The sequence below is a fragment of the Muscardinus avellanarius genome (assembly GCF_963383645.1).
Source record: "Muscardinus avellanarius genome assembly, chromosome: 2".
Classification (NCBI taxonomy): domain Eukaryota; kingdom Metazoa; phylum Chordata; class Mammalia; order Rodentia; family Gliridae; genus Muscardinus; species Muscardinus avellanarius.
In genome coordinates, this window is record NC_137787.1 from 197,805,270 (window position 1) to 197,819,722 (window position 14,453).

General features: G+C 45.8%; 1 protein-coding gene across 1 annotated transcript in view; it reads right to left on the reverse strand.

Annotated features, from left to right (window-relative positions):
- Positions 1-14,453, reverse strand: part of NALF1 (NALCN channel auxiliary factor 1) — a gene marked incomplete at both ends in the record, with an annotated part of 619,004 nt that overhangs the window by 23,244 nt on the left and 581,307 nt on the right. Inside the window, one exon of the mRNA XM_080689513.1 lies at positions 8,655-8,826. Coding sequence (XP_080545639.1) covers positions 8,655-8,826 — 172 coding nt within the window. The remainder of the gene's footprint in view (positions 1-8,654; positions 8,827-14,453) is intronic.

Consider the following 14,453-nt stretch of genomic DNA (forward strand, 5'->3'; position numbering starts at 1 on the left):
GGGAATGAAGAAGTAGACCCTTAGAATCGTGGAGGGGGATTGGGAGAAGAAGGTAAAAAAGTATGCTGGGCGTGATGGTGCACGCTTGTAATCCCCACGCTTGGGAGGCAGAGACAGGAGGATCACGCAGGTTCGAAGCCAGCCGTGCGTGCTGGCTTAGGAGACCCTGTTTCCAAATAAAAATGTAAAAATAGGTCTTGGAGTGTAGCCCGGAGGTAGAAAGGCTTCCAGAAAGCCCAGTACCACCAAAAAAAAAAAAAAAAAAAAAAGGTGAAGAAGTAAAAAGGGAGCAGAATCAATGAAAGAAACAGTTGAAATAATGCTGTCTCCATCTATGAAGGTAGCACAACCAATCTTACAAATGAGGTAATATCTACTACACAAATTAGAATAAGATAATTTAGATCCAGGATCGTATTTAGACAAGCATCTTAGGCATTGGCTGTGTTTTCCCTTTAAACCAATGTGTGTGTGTGTGTGTGTGTGTGTGTGTGTGTATACACAACCTGAAAAATCTCACCCACCAATCTGACTGACAATTGAGGCACCTAAGTATAAAATTTCCCACATAGTTCTTCCGTCTTTATTTAACCAGCAAAATGCGCTAGGTTGCAAGATACTTGTTGCATTCATTTTTAATGTGAAGTGTGTTGTTGCGAAGCTGGGATGCGTTGGTTGAATGATTGAAACCTGCACAGCAGAGTCTGAGCTGCAGCACCTTCCACTGACCGCACGGGTCAGCTTCCCTGGCTGCTTCACCGCAAGGGCACATTTGCGCTTTAACTTGGTGGGGGGACCGAGTGGTCCTCTGCTGTTCTGCTGGTGTCTTGGATGCCAAGGCTGCACCAGTTGCTGGAAATGTGGAGTGGTTTGAGCCATCCTCGTCTCTCAGTAGCAGGTTTGAGGGGAGAGGTTAGTCTTTAGCAAAAGCAACACTAGGCCAGACGACCATGGTCAATCTGGGTTTTTCCAACACAGACTGATGCTGCAATCAGGACTCATGATGACACTGTTTAAACAGCTCAGAGTCCAGAGCGCCCGCACAGGGGGGCCAGTTCTTTGCAAAGATGTCCTGCAGGCAAACACCTTCGCTGAGTAAGATTTCACGTGCTCGGGGAAAACTCTTTTTGCTCAAGTTATCCCTCCTAAGCTGTGATTCCAGAACTAGAATTCCTCCTTTGGCCGTTGCCACGCCATGGATACCTCTGCATTGTCTCCCTTCAGGAGAGCCTGTGTTACCACACACCGTCCCTTGTTCAGGGGGATGTCTCCGTGTTTGGGTGCACAGACCCACCCTACTCCGGGCATCCTGCACTGTGCTCTCTTAGGGCGGTATTCCACAGTCCCGCTCTGCTCTGCAAAGGCTGGCTTCCTGTCTAGGTGGCTCAGAGAGCACCGTTCACAGCTGCAGAAGCCGGAGTGTTGCTTCAGCTGTAAGACTAATGGGCAACTGTGGAGGGATGCTACTGGGCTCTCCATAATGGCACCAAAGAAGCTACTCTGCCATTCTCTGCTGAGTGCCCTTGCAGACCCAGCGGCTCAGCTTAACACTCCCTGCAGCAGCAAGCTCACTAGGGCTGAGCCCTCACCCATCTTGGGATTAGTTTAAGTCCAGTCCATGCAAATGCTCCAGGCCCAGTTTTCTCGACTCGCAGGGCTGGACCGGGTCTTTCACTCAGTGCCTGGGAAGCTCATTACGATGAGCCACCTGCAGAGATGAGGGAACTTTGAGCGGGTGTGGATTTGCAAAATTCATAGCTACTTGCAGAATCCAGACATCCTAATTTCTACTCCAGGGTCCTTTCCCTACATTCCAATCCTTTGCCAAAGGCAAAAGAGCTGGTGGAAATAAATATGAATGTCAGAAGAGCAATCTCAAGTATGAAGGGTCTGAACCCAAGAGCTTGAATAAACTTCAAAAAGTACAATATCCTAATGGAAGATTTCCCAGTCATATGAAGTTACTCTATTTTATGTATTTTTAACTTACTCTCTTATTTCTTTGTTTTATTCTAGTAATAACATATTTCTTCACATTTCTTTTTTGGCCCAAAGTTTGATAAATTTGTTAAAAATTTTGGTAAGTAAGGTGGCATTTAATTTTTTTAAGAGAAATGTAATTTAGGAAAGTAATTGAGGCCGGGCGTGGTGGCACATACCTGTAATCTCAGTACTTGGAAGGCTGGGACAGGAGGATCACAGATTTGAGACCCGCTTCAGCAACTTAGTGAGCTCCCATTTCAAAATAAAACATAAAAAGGGCTAAGAGAGTAGCTCTAGGTAAAATGTCCCTAGGTTCATACTACTACTCATTATTATTTAACATATGCAAGAGCTGGAGAAAATACAGAAGTTGAAAATACCACCAGATAGTATTTTAAAGGTTACACTGAAAATTTATGGGAGGCAATTTATTTTCTACTAAATGACTGCTTTAATAATATAATCTTTTTGGCCTTTTACAAATCTTTCTCGATTTACTGGCCATGCCGGATCTGGATTCTGTAAAGTCCTCTTTTTTTCTCAGCTGTGGATTATCTCAACGGTGATTTATGAGGCAAAGGTCATTCTGAACATCCCCTGTGGTGGGGTCAACTCGGGCCTCCTCCAGGTGGGAGGTGTACTTCCTCCGCAGGTGCATCTGGGGCGTGCGCTGCAGCAGCGCGGCGCGGCCGCGAGGGGGCGCCATGCACCGCCGCATGCTAATCCCGGCTGTCACCGAGGAACAACAGCAGCCCACGGTGTTTTCCCGAGAGGCAGAAACAGAGCCTCATTCTTGTCACAGCTTAAAAAGAAAAAAAATTTAAAAAAAGGAGAAAAAAAAAAAGGATGGGGGATGCACAATTTACGTAGGATTCTGAAAATATGTTTTATCTTCATTGTCAGTAACCCCCAACGGACCGACTTTTACTTGTGCTCCTTCGATAATTTCCCTAGGAAGGAATCTATTTCAGCCATCAATCACCGGTAATTGCAGATGTTTGATGCCATAGCACCCGCAGCCCGCGGTACTCCGCGGCTTCTCTTTTCCTAATCCCGGCTCCTATTACAGGTAAGTAATCAAGGATTCCTCCGGGGATTCTAGATGGAGAGGAAAACCCACGTAATTACCAAGACAGGCGGAGTTGGGACCAACCCGGTGCCTGCCATGCCTCGCTCTGCAGAATACGAGCTGGAGCCGCGGGGCAGGGCGTGCAGGGAGCCCAGCAGACCCACCTGGAGCCAGGGTGCTCTGCGGGGCCCAGCACCCAGGCACAGGGAGCACCGGAAGGTCCCCTAGTTTATTCCCAATCATCCCTTTACTGACGCGTCAGTTCTGCTTTTAAGAACCCAAGAGAGTAGAGAGTGTGCAGAAAACGTTATCTTCCGACACAGAAACAGGGTCAGCAGGGAAGGGGCTCTTGTCATCTGGGCTTCTGATTAAAACATTTGGTCAGGGTCTCTGGAGGCATCCTGAGCCATTCCACGCTTGATTTTTGTTTATTTATTTTTTTAAGCTGGCTACAGGCTTATTAAGGATCATAGGCGCACGTTACAGATGGAAAACAGAGATGTCAGAATTTCACAGGACACAGGCCAGTTACGTCAGCATGGTGAAGAAATACACTAAATATTGAATTAAGTAATGATGACCAAAAAATCAATATATCTTTATCATTTAGAGAAATCTCATCTGGCCTGAACCTTCCAAATGGTTTATCAGCTGCAAAGGCTGAGCTTTCCTTTTCCGTGGTATACAGGAATCATCAGTGTATCTCTGATAAAACTGAATGAGGAAGAAGCTGGGTGCTATAGTTGCACATCTGTGAACGGCCGGTACAGAGGGCAGACTGCAGCACGGGCTTGTCACTGAGGCAAAGCACCTCAAGTGCTGTCGGGCAGCACTCGGACAGTAGCTGACAATGAGCCACTTGTAGTTATGTGACTACTGAATAATTCCAACATGGACAAAACAGGTAACTGGAGAAGCTTCAGTATCCTTCAGGGGAATCTCCATCCTCCCAGAAGCTGCAAACCGCTTGCTTTCTACAGAGCAGGGAGGCCACTGTGATTAAAAGCATTGAATCTGAAGGAAATCCCAACTATGCCTTCAGTCTGCAATGATGCAGGACTACATTTTATTTATTTATTTATTTATTTATTTATTTATTTATTTATTTATTTATTTATTTTTGGTGGTACTGGGGTTCCTGGAAGCCCTTCTACCTCCAGGCTACACTCCCAGACCTATTTTAACATTTTTATTTGGAAACAGGGTCTCCTAAGCCAGCGCGCGCGGCTGGCTTCGAACCTGCGCGATCCTCCTGTCTCTGCCTCCCAAGCGCGGGGATTACAAGCGTGCGCCACCACGCCCGGCTCTGAGGCTGGCTTTGAACCTTTGTGATCCTCCTGTCTCAGCCTCCCAAGCGCGGGGATTACAAGCGTGCGCCACCACGCCTGGCGGGGGACTACATTTTAAAGTAAGCAGAATGGAAATAACCTCATTTACTTTTTTCTAAGAAGAAGAAGGAGGAGGAGGAGGAGGAGGAGGAGGAAGAGGAAGAAGAAGAAGAAAAGGAGGAGGAGGAGGAGGAAGAGGAAGAAGAAGAAGAAAAGGAGGAGGAGGAGGAGGAGGAGAAGGAGGAGGAGAAAGAAGATGAAGAAGACGAAGACGAAGATGAAGACGGAGAAGAAGAAGAAGAAGACAGAGGAGGAGGAGGAGGAGAAGGAGGAGGAGGAGGAAGAAGGAGAAGAGGAAGAAGAGGAAGAAGGAGGAGGAAGGAGAAGAGGAAGAAGAAGGAGGAGGAGGAGGAGGAAGGAGATGAAGAAGAAGAAGAAGAAGAAGAAGAAGAAGAAGAAGAAGAAGAAGAAGAAGACAGAGAAGGAGGAGAAAGGAGGAGAAAGGAGGAGGAGGAGAAAAGAGGAGGAAGAAGAAGAGGAAGAAGAGGAAAAAGGGGAAGAAGAAGGAGGAAGAGGAAGGTGAAGAGAAAGAAGAAGGAGGAGGAGGAAGAAGAAGAGGAAGAAGAGGAAGAAGGAGGAGGAGGAAGAGGAGAAAGGAGGAGGAGACGAACAACAACCACAAAATATTAAGATCAGCTTGACAAATTCCTTTGAACAGATGCGTTTCGTGATCATATTGTACATGGTTCACTATATCTGTCACTTGTGAACATATGATGTTCCATAGGCCTGCGGTGTAGGTGGCCTGGGTTATCAGCAGACAACTGGGAAGTAGGAAAACATTTCTCCTATGTTCAGTTGGCTCCATTCTTAATACAGAAAAAACCTTCACTCAATATGAGCAAAAGAACTTGATGTGGCCAATTTCACTCCAACTTGCTCATCAGGTAAGGTGTCAACAAGAAGGGGGCCTCTGCGGAGGTGCGGCTTGGAGTGTGGGAGCCCTTGCTCAGACAGGTGGGTCTCTCTGCTCGCCCCCTAGTCATGGCGAGCCTGGGCTCCCTGGTTTCTCCCCTGTTGGGACTCTCTGTGGCGACCTCATTGGCAGCGGAGCCTGTCCTGGGCCAGAGCTGGGCATCCTCACCCACATGGCAAGATGGCAGCATGGAGAAGCATCCCGTGTTCGGCTCAGGGACCTCAGGGCCTCAGGAGCAGAGACAGCTGCCAGGGGTCAGTATGAACACAGAGTCTCCCAAGAGGCCAGGCTGCACTCAGGAGAGGACCACTCTGAAATCATCTTTCCTGCACGTCCATTGGCAGAGCCTTAGCAGAGAATGTGTGCAGCGCTGACCACGCACTTCTGAGCTGTTAGTGTTGAAGAGACATGGGCCCCACGGGGCTGAAAAGAAGAGCCGGGCTCTGGGTGTTGGGTGATGGGGGAGCCCCAAGGACCTCCTGGGAGCCAGCCCGGTCCTCTGTGCTGTGACAAAGCGCTCTCACCCTTAATGATGTCATCATGGCTACGAAGCAGCGGTGTCTACAAAACCCCTAAACAATTAAAAATACAGGCTGTCATCTTTCTCTTTGTGTGCACAGGATAGGGTGTAATTGAGATACAGGAGACCCCAGGTAATAGAGGAGAAAGCTCAGGGGTGCCAGGACTAGTAGAAGGGTGGGGGACGAGAAAGACTGAGGTTCATTAATGGAAATACCATCATAGACTGAGCGTATACATGTGAATATACACCAAAGTCAATCTGGGTATTCTGTATTGGGAGGGAGGAAAATGGGGTGTCATGCTGGGGGCACCAAGTACTGTGTGCATGGATGTCATCGTCAACATGATTTACATATGAGCCCATAATTCACCAATAAAAGAAAAAAATTAAAAAATCTAAAAGATGACACATCAAAAACGAAAACCCAAGTTGGACGCTGGCCCATGTGAGCGGGACTAGACTTCATCTCACCTTGGCCTTCGGTGACTCGCACGGGTCTGACGGACGGAGGAGAATGGCCCAGTGCGGATTCAGATCCCCAAACATGGATAAGACCGGGAGATCACAGAAGAGAAATCTGAGGATCACAGCTTTTGTTTGGGTTTGTGTCTGCACTAAGAACCCCAGAAAGCTACCGACCTCCAAGGAAAAAAAGCCAGGTAACTATGAATGCACAGACACACCTGGCTGCAGGGCTCTGTTAGTTTCTTCCAAGCCCCAGTATCACTGGTGTCTCCTTGACCCATAGCCAGAAATGAAGGCCTTAAAATTGACATTTACGGAATGCTCTACATGACCGTCTAGATGAATTAGTAAGTTAACAGCTTGTGTCTGGTGAATTTTGTCTCAGAAACCAAAAAGATATTAACTTTCTTCTCCTTCCTTCCTTCCTTCCTTCCTTCCTTCCTTCCTTCCTTCCATCCCTCCTTCCCTCCCTCCCTTTGTCTCTTCCTACTGCTCTCTTCTCAGTGTCTCTGCAGCAGAGAGAAGCTACATTAAAAAATGATCTGGACATCAAGTTATTAACAAACATGGTTGCTAAATCATTTTGCATCCCACGGACCATTCTCTTGTGAGCGGTGGCTCGTGCCTACGAGTGGCGGAGCTCCTGTTCCTCCCGTGCCTGTGATCTTCATAGCAAATCAGCATGGGTGGGGGGGGTGATTGCTTGCTTCTATTAAGGTCCTCCTAAAGCTTTGATGGTGAGAAAGAGTGTGGGAGAGAAAAGTGAAGGCCATGCTCCTAAGCTTCAGTTAGATGACCTTCCCTGGAAGCTGGCAGCATGGAACACGCTGGCCCCTGCTTAGGATGGGTTCTTAGGGTAAAACCTTCCTGGGCTGTCTCCTGATGGCACCTAGACTTAGTGATATGGCTAACGGCTATGTGATCTGGAAATAACTTGAAAAGTTCTTACACTGAACATGCCGATGTACCACTGTCAGGGGACTTTAATAAAGTCTAATATAAGAAGAGAGTGTTCACGTTTCTCTGGACTTTTGTTCGTGTTTTGCCCTTAATACTTGCAAACCAAATGTGCTGGGGATCAAGCCATATAGTTACAAGGATCTTCTAACTTTTTTTTCTCTATGAAAAGAACATGGAGAAATAACGCTAATGACCATACTACTCTGGGAAAGTATCTTGTTCTTTTTATTCCTCATTTATTTTTGAAAACTCTTGCCCTTGACATCTTGTTCTGAGTTTAAGTTAAGTAATGCTCATAAATATCCCACAAAATGACTGTTTGTTTTTATTTGCCCAGTTTGAATCCTTTGCAAAAAAAGTAAACATTGTTAACGGGAATATTGGCTTGAACTGTATCTGGGCCTCCTTATGTGGCAATGATACCTATATATACACAATTTAGGTAAACACTTCTTTATTCCTCTGATAATTATTACTTTTTCAGTACTGGGGATAGAATCAAGGGGCATTGTATCTCTGAGCTATTCTTCCAGCCCTATTTTAGTCTTTATTTGAAAATATGGTCTCACTAAGTTTCAGAGGGCCTCACAAGTCACTGAGGCTGGCTGTGAACCTGTGATCCTCCTGTCTCAGCCTCCCCAGTGCTGAAACTTCAAGCATTCACCACCACACCCGGCTCTCCTCTTATTTGTGTGGGGGGGCGTGGGGGATGGAACCCACAGCATTTTACCTCCCAACTACATTCCCAGCCCTATTTTTTATTCTTTATTTTGAAACAGGGTCTCACTGAGTTGCAAAGGGCCTCAATAAGTAGCCGAGGCTGTCCTCTAACCGAGATCCTTCTGTCTCAGCCCGCTGAGTGCTGAGATTACAAGTATTCGCCACCACGCCCAGCTTTCCCCTGATAATTATTTTCCCTGATAAATAAGCTAACATAAACATTCTCAGAAAGCAAACACGGCAAACAGACATGTCACTAGTTGGAAGAAGCATAATTTTCCTGGTCTTAGCGGATCACCGGCTCTTATGTAACCCCAAGACGACACAGGCAGAATCCAGCCTGGGCCAAGTCAGGTATCAGTCTGTAATTGCTGCTGCTGAGATTTTGTCTTCAGAATCGCCCTCGTACATCCCACTTGTAGCGTAGACCATGTTGCTTAGCTGCCTGACGCTGTTCAGATTGGTCTGGGGGCTCTCTGTGCTTCAAACCGGGACAGTCATGGAAAACTAGGAAAACTACAAACCTCATCCTCAAGGTCAGATGAGCCAGCAAGAGGAGGAAGAAACACAAGGAAACATGGCAGAAGGCCACGCACAGGGCCCACTGGCCGCCGCCCCGCCCACACCGACCTGTGCAGATGAAACTGGAGAGGCCTCCATACATGACTTCATCATTGTCGGGCAAGATGAACGGACACCTCGTCTGAACCTCCAAACAGTACTGCTTGCAAGGAATTGTCTTTCTGCAGTTAAACTGTGTGACTTCAAAATACTGGGAACAGAGCCAGGCTTTGTAGACAATCTGAAAAGAGAGGAAAAGAGAAGAAATCACAAATGTGGAGAGATGCCTGCAGTTCTGCCTCTAATAGGGGACATGCTGTACCCGGGGGACGCGTGCTGTGGTTTCAAGTGGATGCTAAGAAACCTTCTTGTCCAGAAAACATTTTCACGCAATGGCAGCTGAGCGTGGTAGAAACAGCAGCTCAGGTCGGCTGTCAGATCAGCACAGGATGTGATTACACACAAAAGGAATTCTGGCGTCTAATTTGATGTAGCCAGTGAAAAGCAGTGGGTTTTAGTAGGACCGGAAGTTTTCAAAACCGGGTGATGTAGAAATGAAAGCCCCCAGGAGCCTGCTGGGACTGTGCTTATTTACTGCAGTGCGCGAGGAGGCTGGGGCCAGGCTCCTTGAGCAAGCCCGTGAGGATGCTTCGAGCCGGCACTAGATGGCGCTGCGTCCCTGGTCACGGGGGCCAGCAGGGGGTGCAGAAGCTTTGAGTGGTCCCCGGAGTCTGGAGCAAAGAAGATGCAGTCTGCACATGGATGTTAAGCCTTTCCAGCTATTAATGACCCTCGAGAGGCGTATGACGTTATGTATCCCCTCATTGTAGATATGCAGGGAAGTGAATGTTGAAAAGATTATTTTTTCTAATATAAATAAGCTGAACTTCAAGTAAGACTGATAAAAGTAGCCATCTACATACGGCGAAGATCACCTTTCCCCACATCCGTGGCTCTGATGACTTGCGTCCTGTTTCTAGGGTCAAGAGCACTAGAGTGACATTTGTTCAGAGCTTAGCTTGAGAATGACAGCTCCTGTTATCAAATGCATTCCATCATACTCTTTTCTAAGTATGTTACATTTGTCCCATGTTATTTTCAGCACACACTCAGAAGGTAACTATTATGGCATATGTTTCTCAGAAGTGATAAGAAAAATAAATGGAAAACCTAGAGTTTAAACCCAGTTCTTCAGGATTTCAAAGGCTGTGTGTGGGATAGAACCCACAGTTACTCTACCTCCTAGCTACACTCCAGGCCCCTACATTTAATTTTGAAATAGGATCTCACCAAGTTAGTGAGGCTGGCCTCGAACCTGATATCCTCCTGTCTCAGTCTCCCAAGTACTGGAATTACAGTGTACCACTGTACCCAGCTATGGTTAGGTTCTTAACAGTTATTCTACGTTTAATCTAAAAACTTTTTCAAAGAATTTATGTCATCACAAGAGATTATTTAAATGGATCTGGAATTAATATGAACTTATGTATTCCTGCTCAAAGTTTATTTGGAACAAGTAGGGTTATATTGAATTTTTAATCATAGCTTAATTTTAGTTTAACCAACACGAAGCCCCAGTCTTTGATAAAGTTTTCTTCATAGGAATAAACAGATTGATGCAAAATTCATAGATAATTTTAGATAGTCAAAGTAATGTTTTATATACTAAGTCATCAGTAGCCTATAATCATCCATAGAACTTTCTGGGGAAAACACATGAGTAAGTACTAGTCTTGTAAGTCTTTTGAATGAAATATAACATAAAAATATACTTTGAAAAACTGCACGAGTGATGTGTGCATGGTGCTTCTACCAGCTTGTACTCTATTAAGATGCAGGACTACAACGTGCCAATAAAAAGTTTCAAAAAAGAGGCAAAACCACATGAGTAAAACATCGTAAGAGCTGAGGGAACTCCTAAGAACCCTCATAGTTCAAGTGGGGAACAGAAGGGGCCTAGCAGCGTGCACCACGGTGCTGCAGCGGGCTGGTGGACAAGGCACCCTCACACCCGCAGAGAGAGGCTGAGGTATTCATTCCAGGAAAAGGAAGAGTGAGATGTATTCTTAACTATACTTTGAGGTTAAAGTTTAAATTGAGGATACTTGGCAAAATACCACTTGATATTTGTGTAATATAGAATGAAATAAGACATTTATGAAATAACTGAGCTGTGATCTCACAATGGCCTGTGTAGACTTTGGATTTGTGGGTCTAAGTACCTTCATTAGTTCCTAGAGCATTCAGGGTGTTGATTCAGGCAGGCCTAACAATAAAATTCCATTGCAAGGAATTCTCACATGTAGCACAATTCTGGGATTCTGAAGCCCGGAAGTATCCTGTTTTCCTTTAAGCAATGCCCTTTATGCAATTCTAGAACATTGCGTGGATTTTTATGAGTCCAGTTGTGAGCTAGGCTTTCACACAATTAATTTAGGAATGCCAAATCACGTCCTGTACCTGTAAACCCATCTTAGAGCCACGCTCACACTGAAGTCTCTGGGGATATAGCACACCCTCTGTTTCGTCCATTTCTTCAGCACCACCCAGGTGGAACAGACCCATTTTTAGCAAAATAGGTAAGCAAGTTGCTTATAAGCATCAAGTCGCAGGTATGAAGGAAAGCAGTCATGACTTGTGCAGTTGCCAAAAGCATTCAGGATCTTACTCTGGGCTGCAAGGCCATCCCAGCCAGGTTCCCTACCCACCATGTCTATGATCCACCTCCTCCACGTTTGACAATGGGATGAAGAGCCTCCCTTTCGATACAAAACTTCCCCTAGGCGGAAGACTTATCAGAAAATAACTGGATGACACTGTGTGAACCCAGACCAAAAGGGTCAGGGGAAAAGTGTTTTATTGTTATTCAAGAGATTAGGGCTGAGAAAAACTTTTTTATATAAATATAGATTTATTTTTCCTCTGGATGAGACGTGGTTATGCATGCATTATTATGTAAAGCATGCATTCAATACATTTGCTGAAACATTCCAGAGATAACTGGAAAAGTTTTGCCTGAAATACTGGAACATTCTCCTCTAATCTTGAGAAAGATAGCTTAAAATGCCAGGTTAGCAAAAATCCAGAAGAGAAATGCCTGAGAATATTCTGTGACTGGGGCCAAATGAGAAGTGGGCCAGCCACGGTGGTCGGCAGTGCCTAAGGAAACTGTAGTGTGCTCATGGCAGTGGTCTGTTTTTGAAATGTGGAATCAGAAGATTAAAGACAAGAGTGAAAGCAGAGAAGTAAATATTGGCAAACTAAGAGCCATTTTGATGGAAGATAGATGGGGATATAAAATGGGCTGTCTTCTGAGGCAGAGTTCTCTACGCCTGGAAACATCCAAATAAACTTTAGGTATCTCTTGTCAAAGTAACGCCAAGAGGATGCCAGGGCTGGGAGCTGAGAGAAAAGTGGCTCCTAGGCACGTCTCAATGTGGTGTGGAAGTTTCTGAAGGATGGAGGTTGACAGAATTAGACCTTTAGCAATCGCACAGAACCAAAATGAAAAGTGAGGGTTTTTTTTGAGGACTGTGAGATATTCAAACAAAAGCACAGGATGAAAAAATGCATACACCTGCTTTTTTTTTTTCACTAGAGCTATGCAGATTAAGGAAGGTCAGATGTCTTTCTGAGAATGGTTTAGTTTCATCCTATAGAGAAAAATATAAATCACTTTTGACGTGTCACCAAATAGGAAAACGACTATTTATTCTTGTACTAGGGATTGAATTCAGGGCTTTCTACCTCTGAGCTACACCTCCAGCCCTATTTTATTTTTTTAATTTTGGAACAGGGTCACACTAAGTTGCAGAAGGCCTCACTAAGTAGCTGAGGCTGGCTATGAACCGGTTTTCCTCCTGTTTCAACTCCCCAAATATTGGGATTTCAAGTGTAGGCCACCATGCCTGGCTGCAAAATGACTTTATGAAGCCAGATCATAATTCACGGAAAGAAACAGCCACATGAGAAAAGTCCTTCGTGACAGATAAATAGCTGCCTGCTTTCAGCCCATCTCCCGATGGGCCCGTGGCTCCTTCTGTACACGTGAGTAGTTTGTTAGATTTGTTGTGCTTTCAAAGGCATTTCAGATAGCCTGCTTCCTCACACCGTCTCCTCCAATCTGGGTTTCTTGGAAGGGACACTGTCTGCACACAAACTCTGCTGGAGAGATGACCACCCAACAGGAAACAGGAAACACCCCCCAGTCTCAACAGAAGCAAGGAACCTCCTGAGACATGGCTTGAACAACAGCATTCTATTTCATGTTTCGATTGTGAGTTTCTCTCTTTCCCCCAAAGCATTTTTTTTAATTTGTCATTTTCTCTAGCCATTTTCTCTTGAGACTTGTTTGGGAAATATTTTGCAAATAAGGAAACAGAAGTCCAGGTTAGATTATGTAGCCAATGAGCGGACTTTCTGGTCAGCGCAGCCAAGTAAATGTCTGCCCAAGGAGCCCTGTACCAAGAACTCCTTGAGAAGCACTCAGAGAAAGCTGGCCATGTGTGTACCCCGGGCCTCTGGAGACCCCGGGGCGGGTCACCCTGGGACAAAAGGCTTAGAGACCACCCAGCTGAGCCTCTCGATTCTGAAGTGGGACTTGGGACCTAGAGGATCAGACATGATGTTGATGAAGGGGAGGCTGAGCCCAGATGCACAAAATGCAGGCCCTTGTTTGAAGAGCACACTGTTCCCTGTGGAGGAATCAACCAGGCATTTTCCATTCCTAACGTATTCTTTTGTTTGGGTTTGGAGTTTTTCTACTCCCTTCATTTCAGATCTGCAGTACAGCGCCCCCTGCATCTGGACAGTTGGCCCTGCCAACCCCTCCCGCCACCTGGATAGTCTGAGACCCCAACTTGAGGCCTGTTGGGAACTGTGAGGGAGGGGAGAGAGGTGAAGAGGGGAAGGCGCCGTGGCCAAGAGAATAAACAGTCTCTGCCAGCTCATCCCTACTCTCCTGCTGGAATTTCAGTTTTGTTAGAGACAACTTTCAGTTCTCAGAAAAGCTTTGATTTTAAGGCACTTCCCCGAGAGACAGGGGGAAGCGGGGAGGTCCCTTTCTGCTGGTTAGGCCAGGCGAGTGAAGAGAAGCTGAGAAATTCCAGAGGGAAGGTTCTCCAACAGGTGGGGATTTTCCTAAAGGATCGACCACTTTGATCTGCTAAGGACAAGTGACTCCTGGCACCCACAGAAGAGTAAGGAGCAGTGCTACTCCGTCCCTGACTGTCTGTCCGCCTGTATCTGAGACGCAGGCTTTCCTTCCTTCTCTGATTCTAAACAGCCCCTTTGTAGATGGCTCTTCTCTCCAGAGCCTTTCACGAGATGCCCAGGATTGACATCTTCCAGTAAATCTCCAGATTCTCAGGACTTATCAAGTAGGCTTGCCTTCTTCCCCTTTCCAGAGCTGTACTTTAGAACTAAAGAGCAGGTTTTGATGATGCACCTATGTTCAGCTATTGAGAAAAATATGGTAGCTACAATTTTTTAGTATCAAGAAAAGGGTCAGATACTAAAAACGATCATCATCTCCTAATCAAGAGGCACTTTTTCCTTTTCCCCATATATCAGTAAGGACATTTTGCTTATATCTGTCATATTTCTTGATAGATTTATTAGATCCATTTCTGCCAGCTCTAATGCTGTGGTGGCCAGTACTGAGGGAGCGATCTCTGTCTGATAAGCATTGGTCTGCCATTGAGCCTGCCTCGGGCTCCTGTACTTCAGTACTTTACTGAGATTGCTACAGATTTAAGTGGGTGTGACACCCAGAATAAATGCTCACATTCATGTATCTGGATGTCTGCTGTCTGCTAGATCTGGGTTAGTGTCTGGCGAAAGCACACTGCACCCAGAATTTGCAGCGTA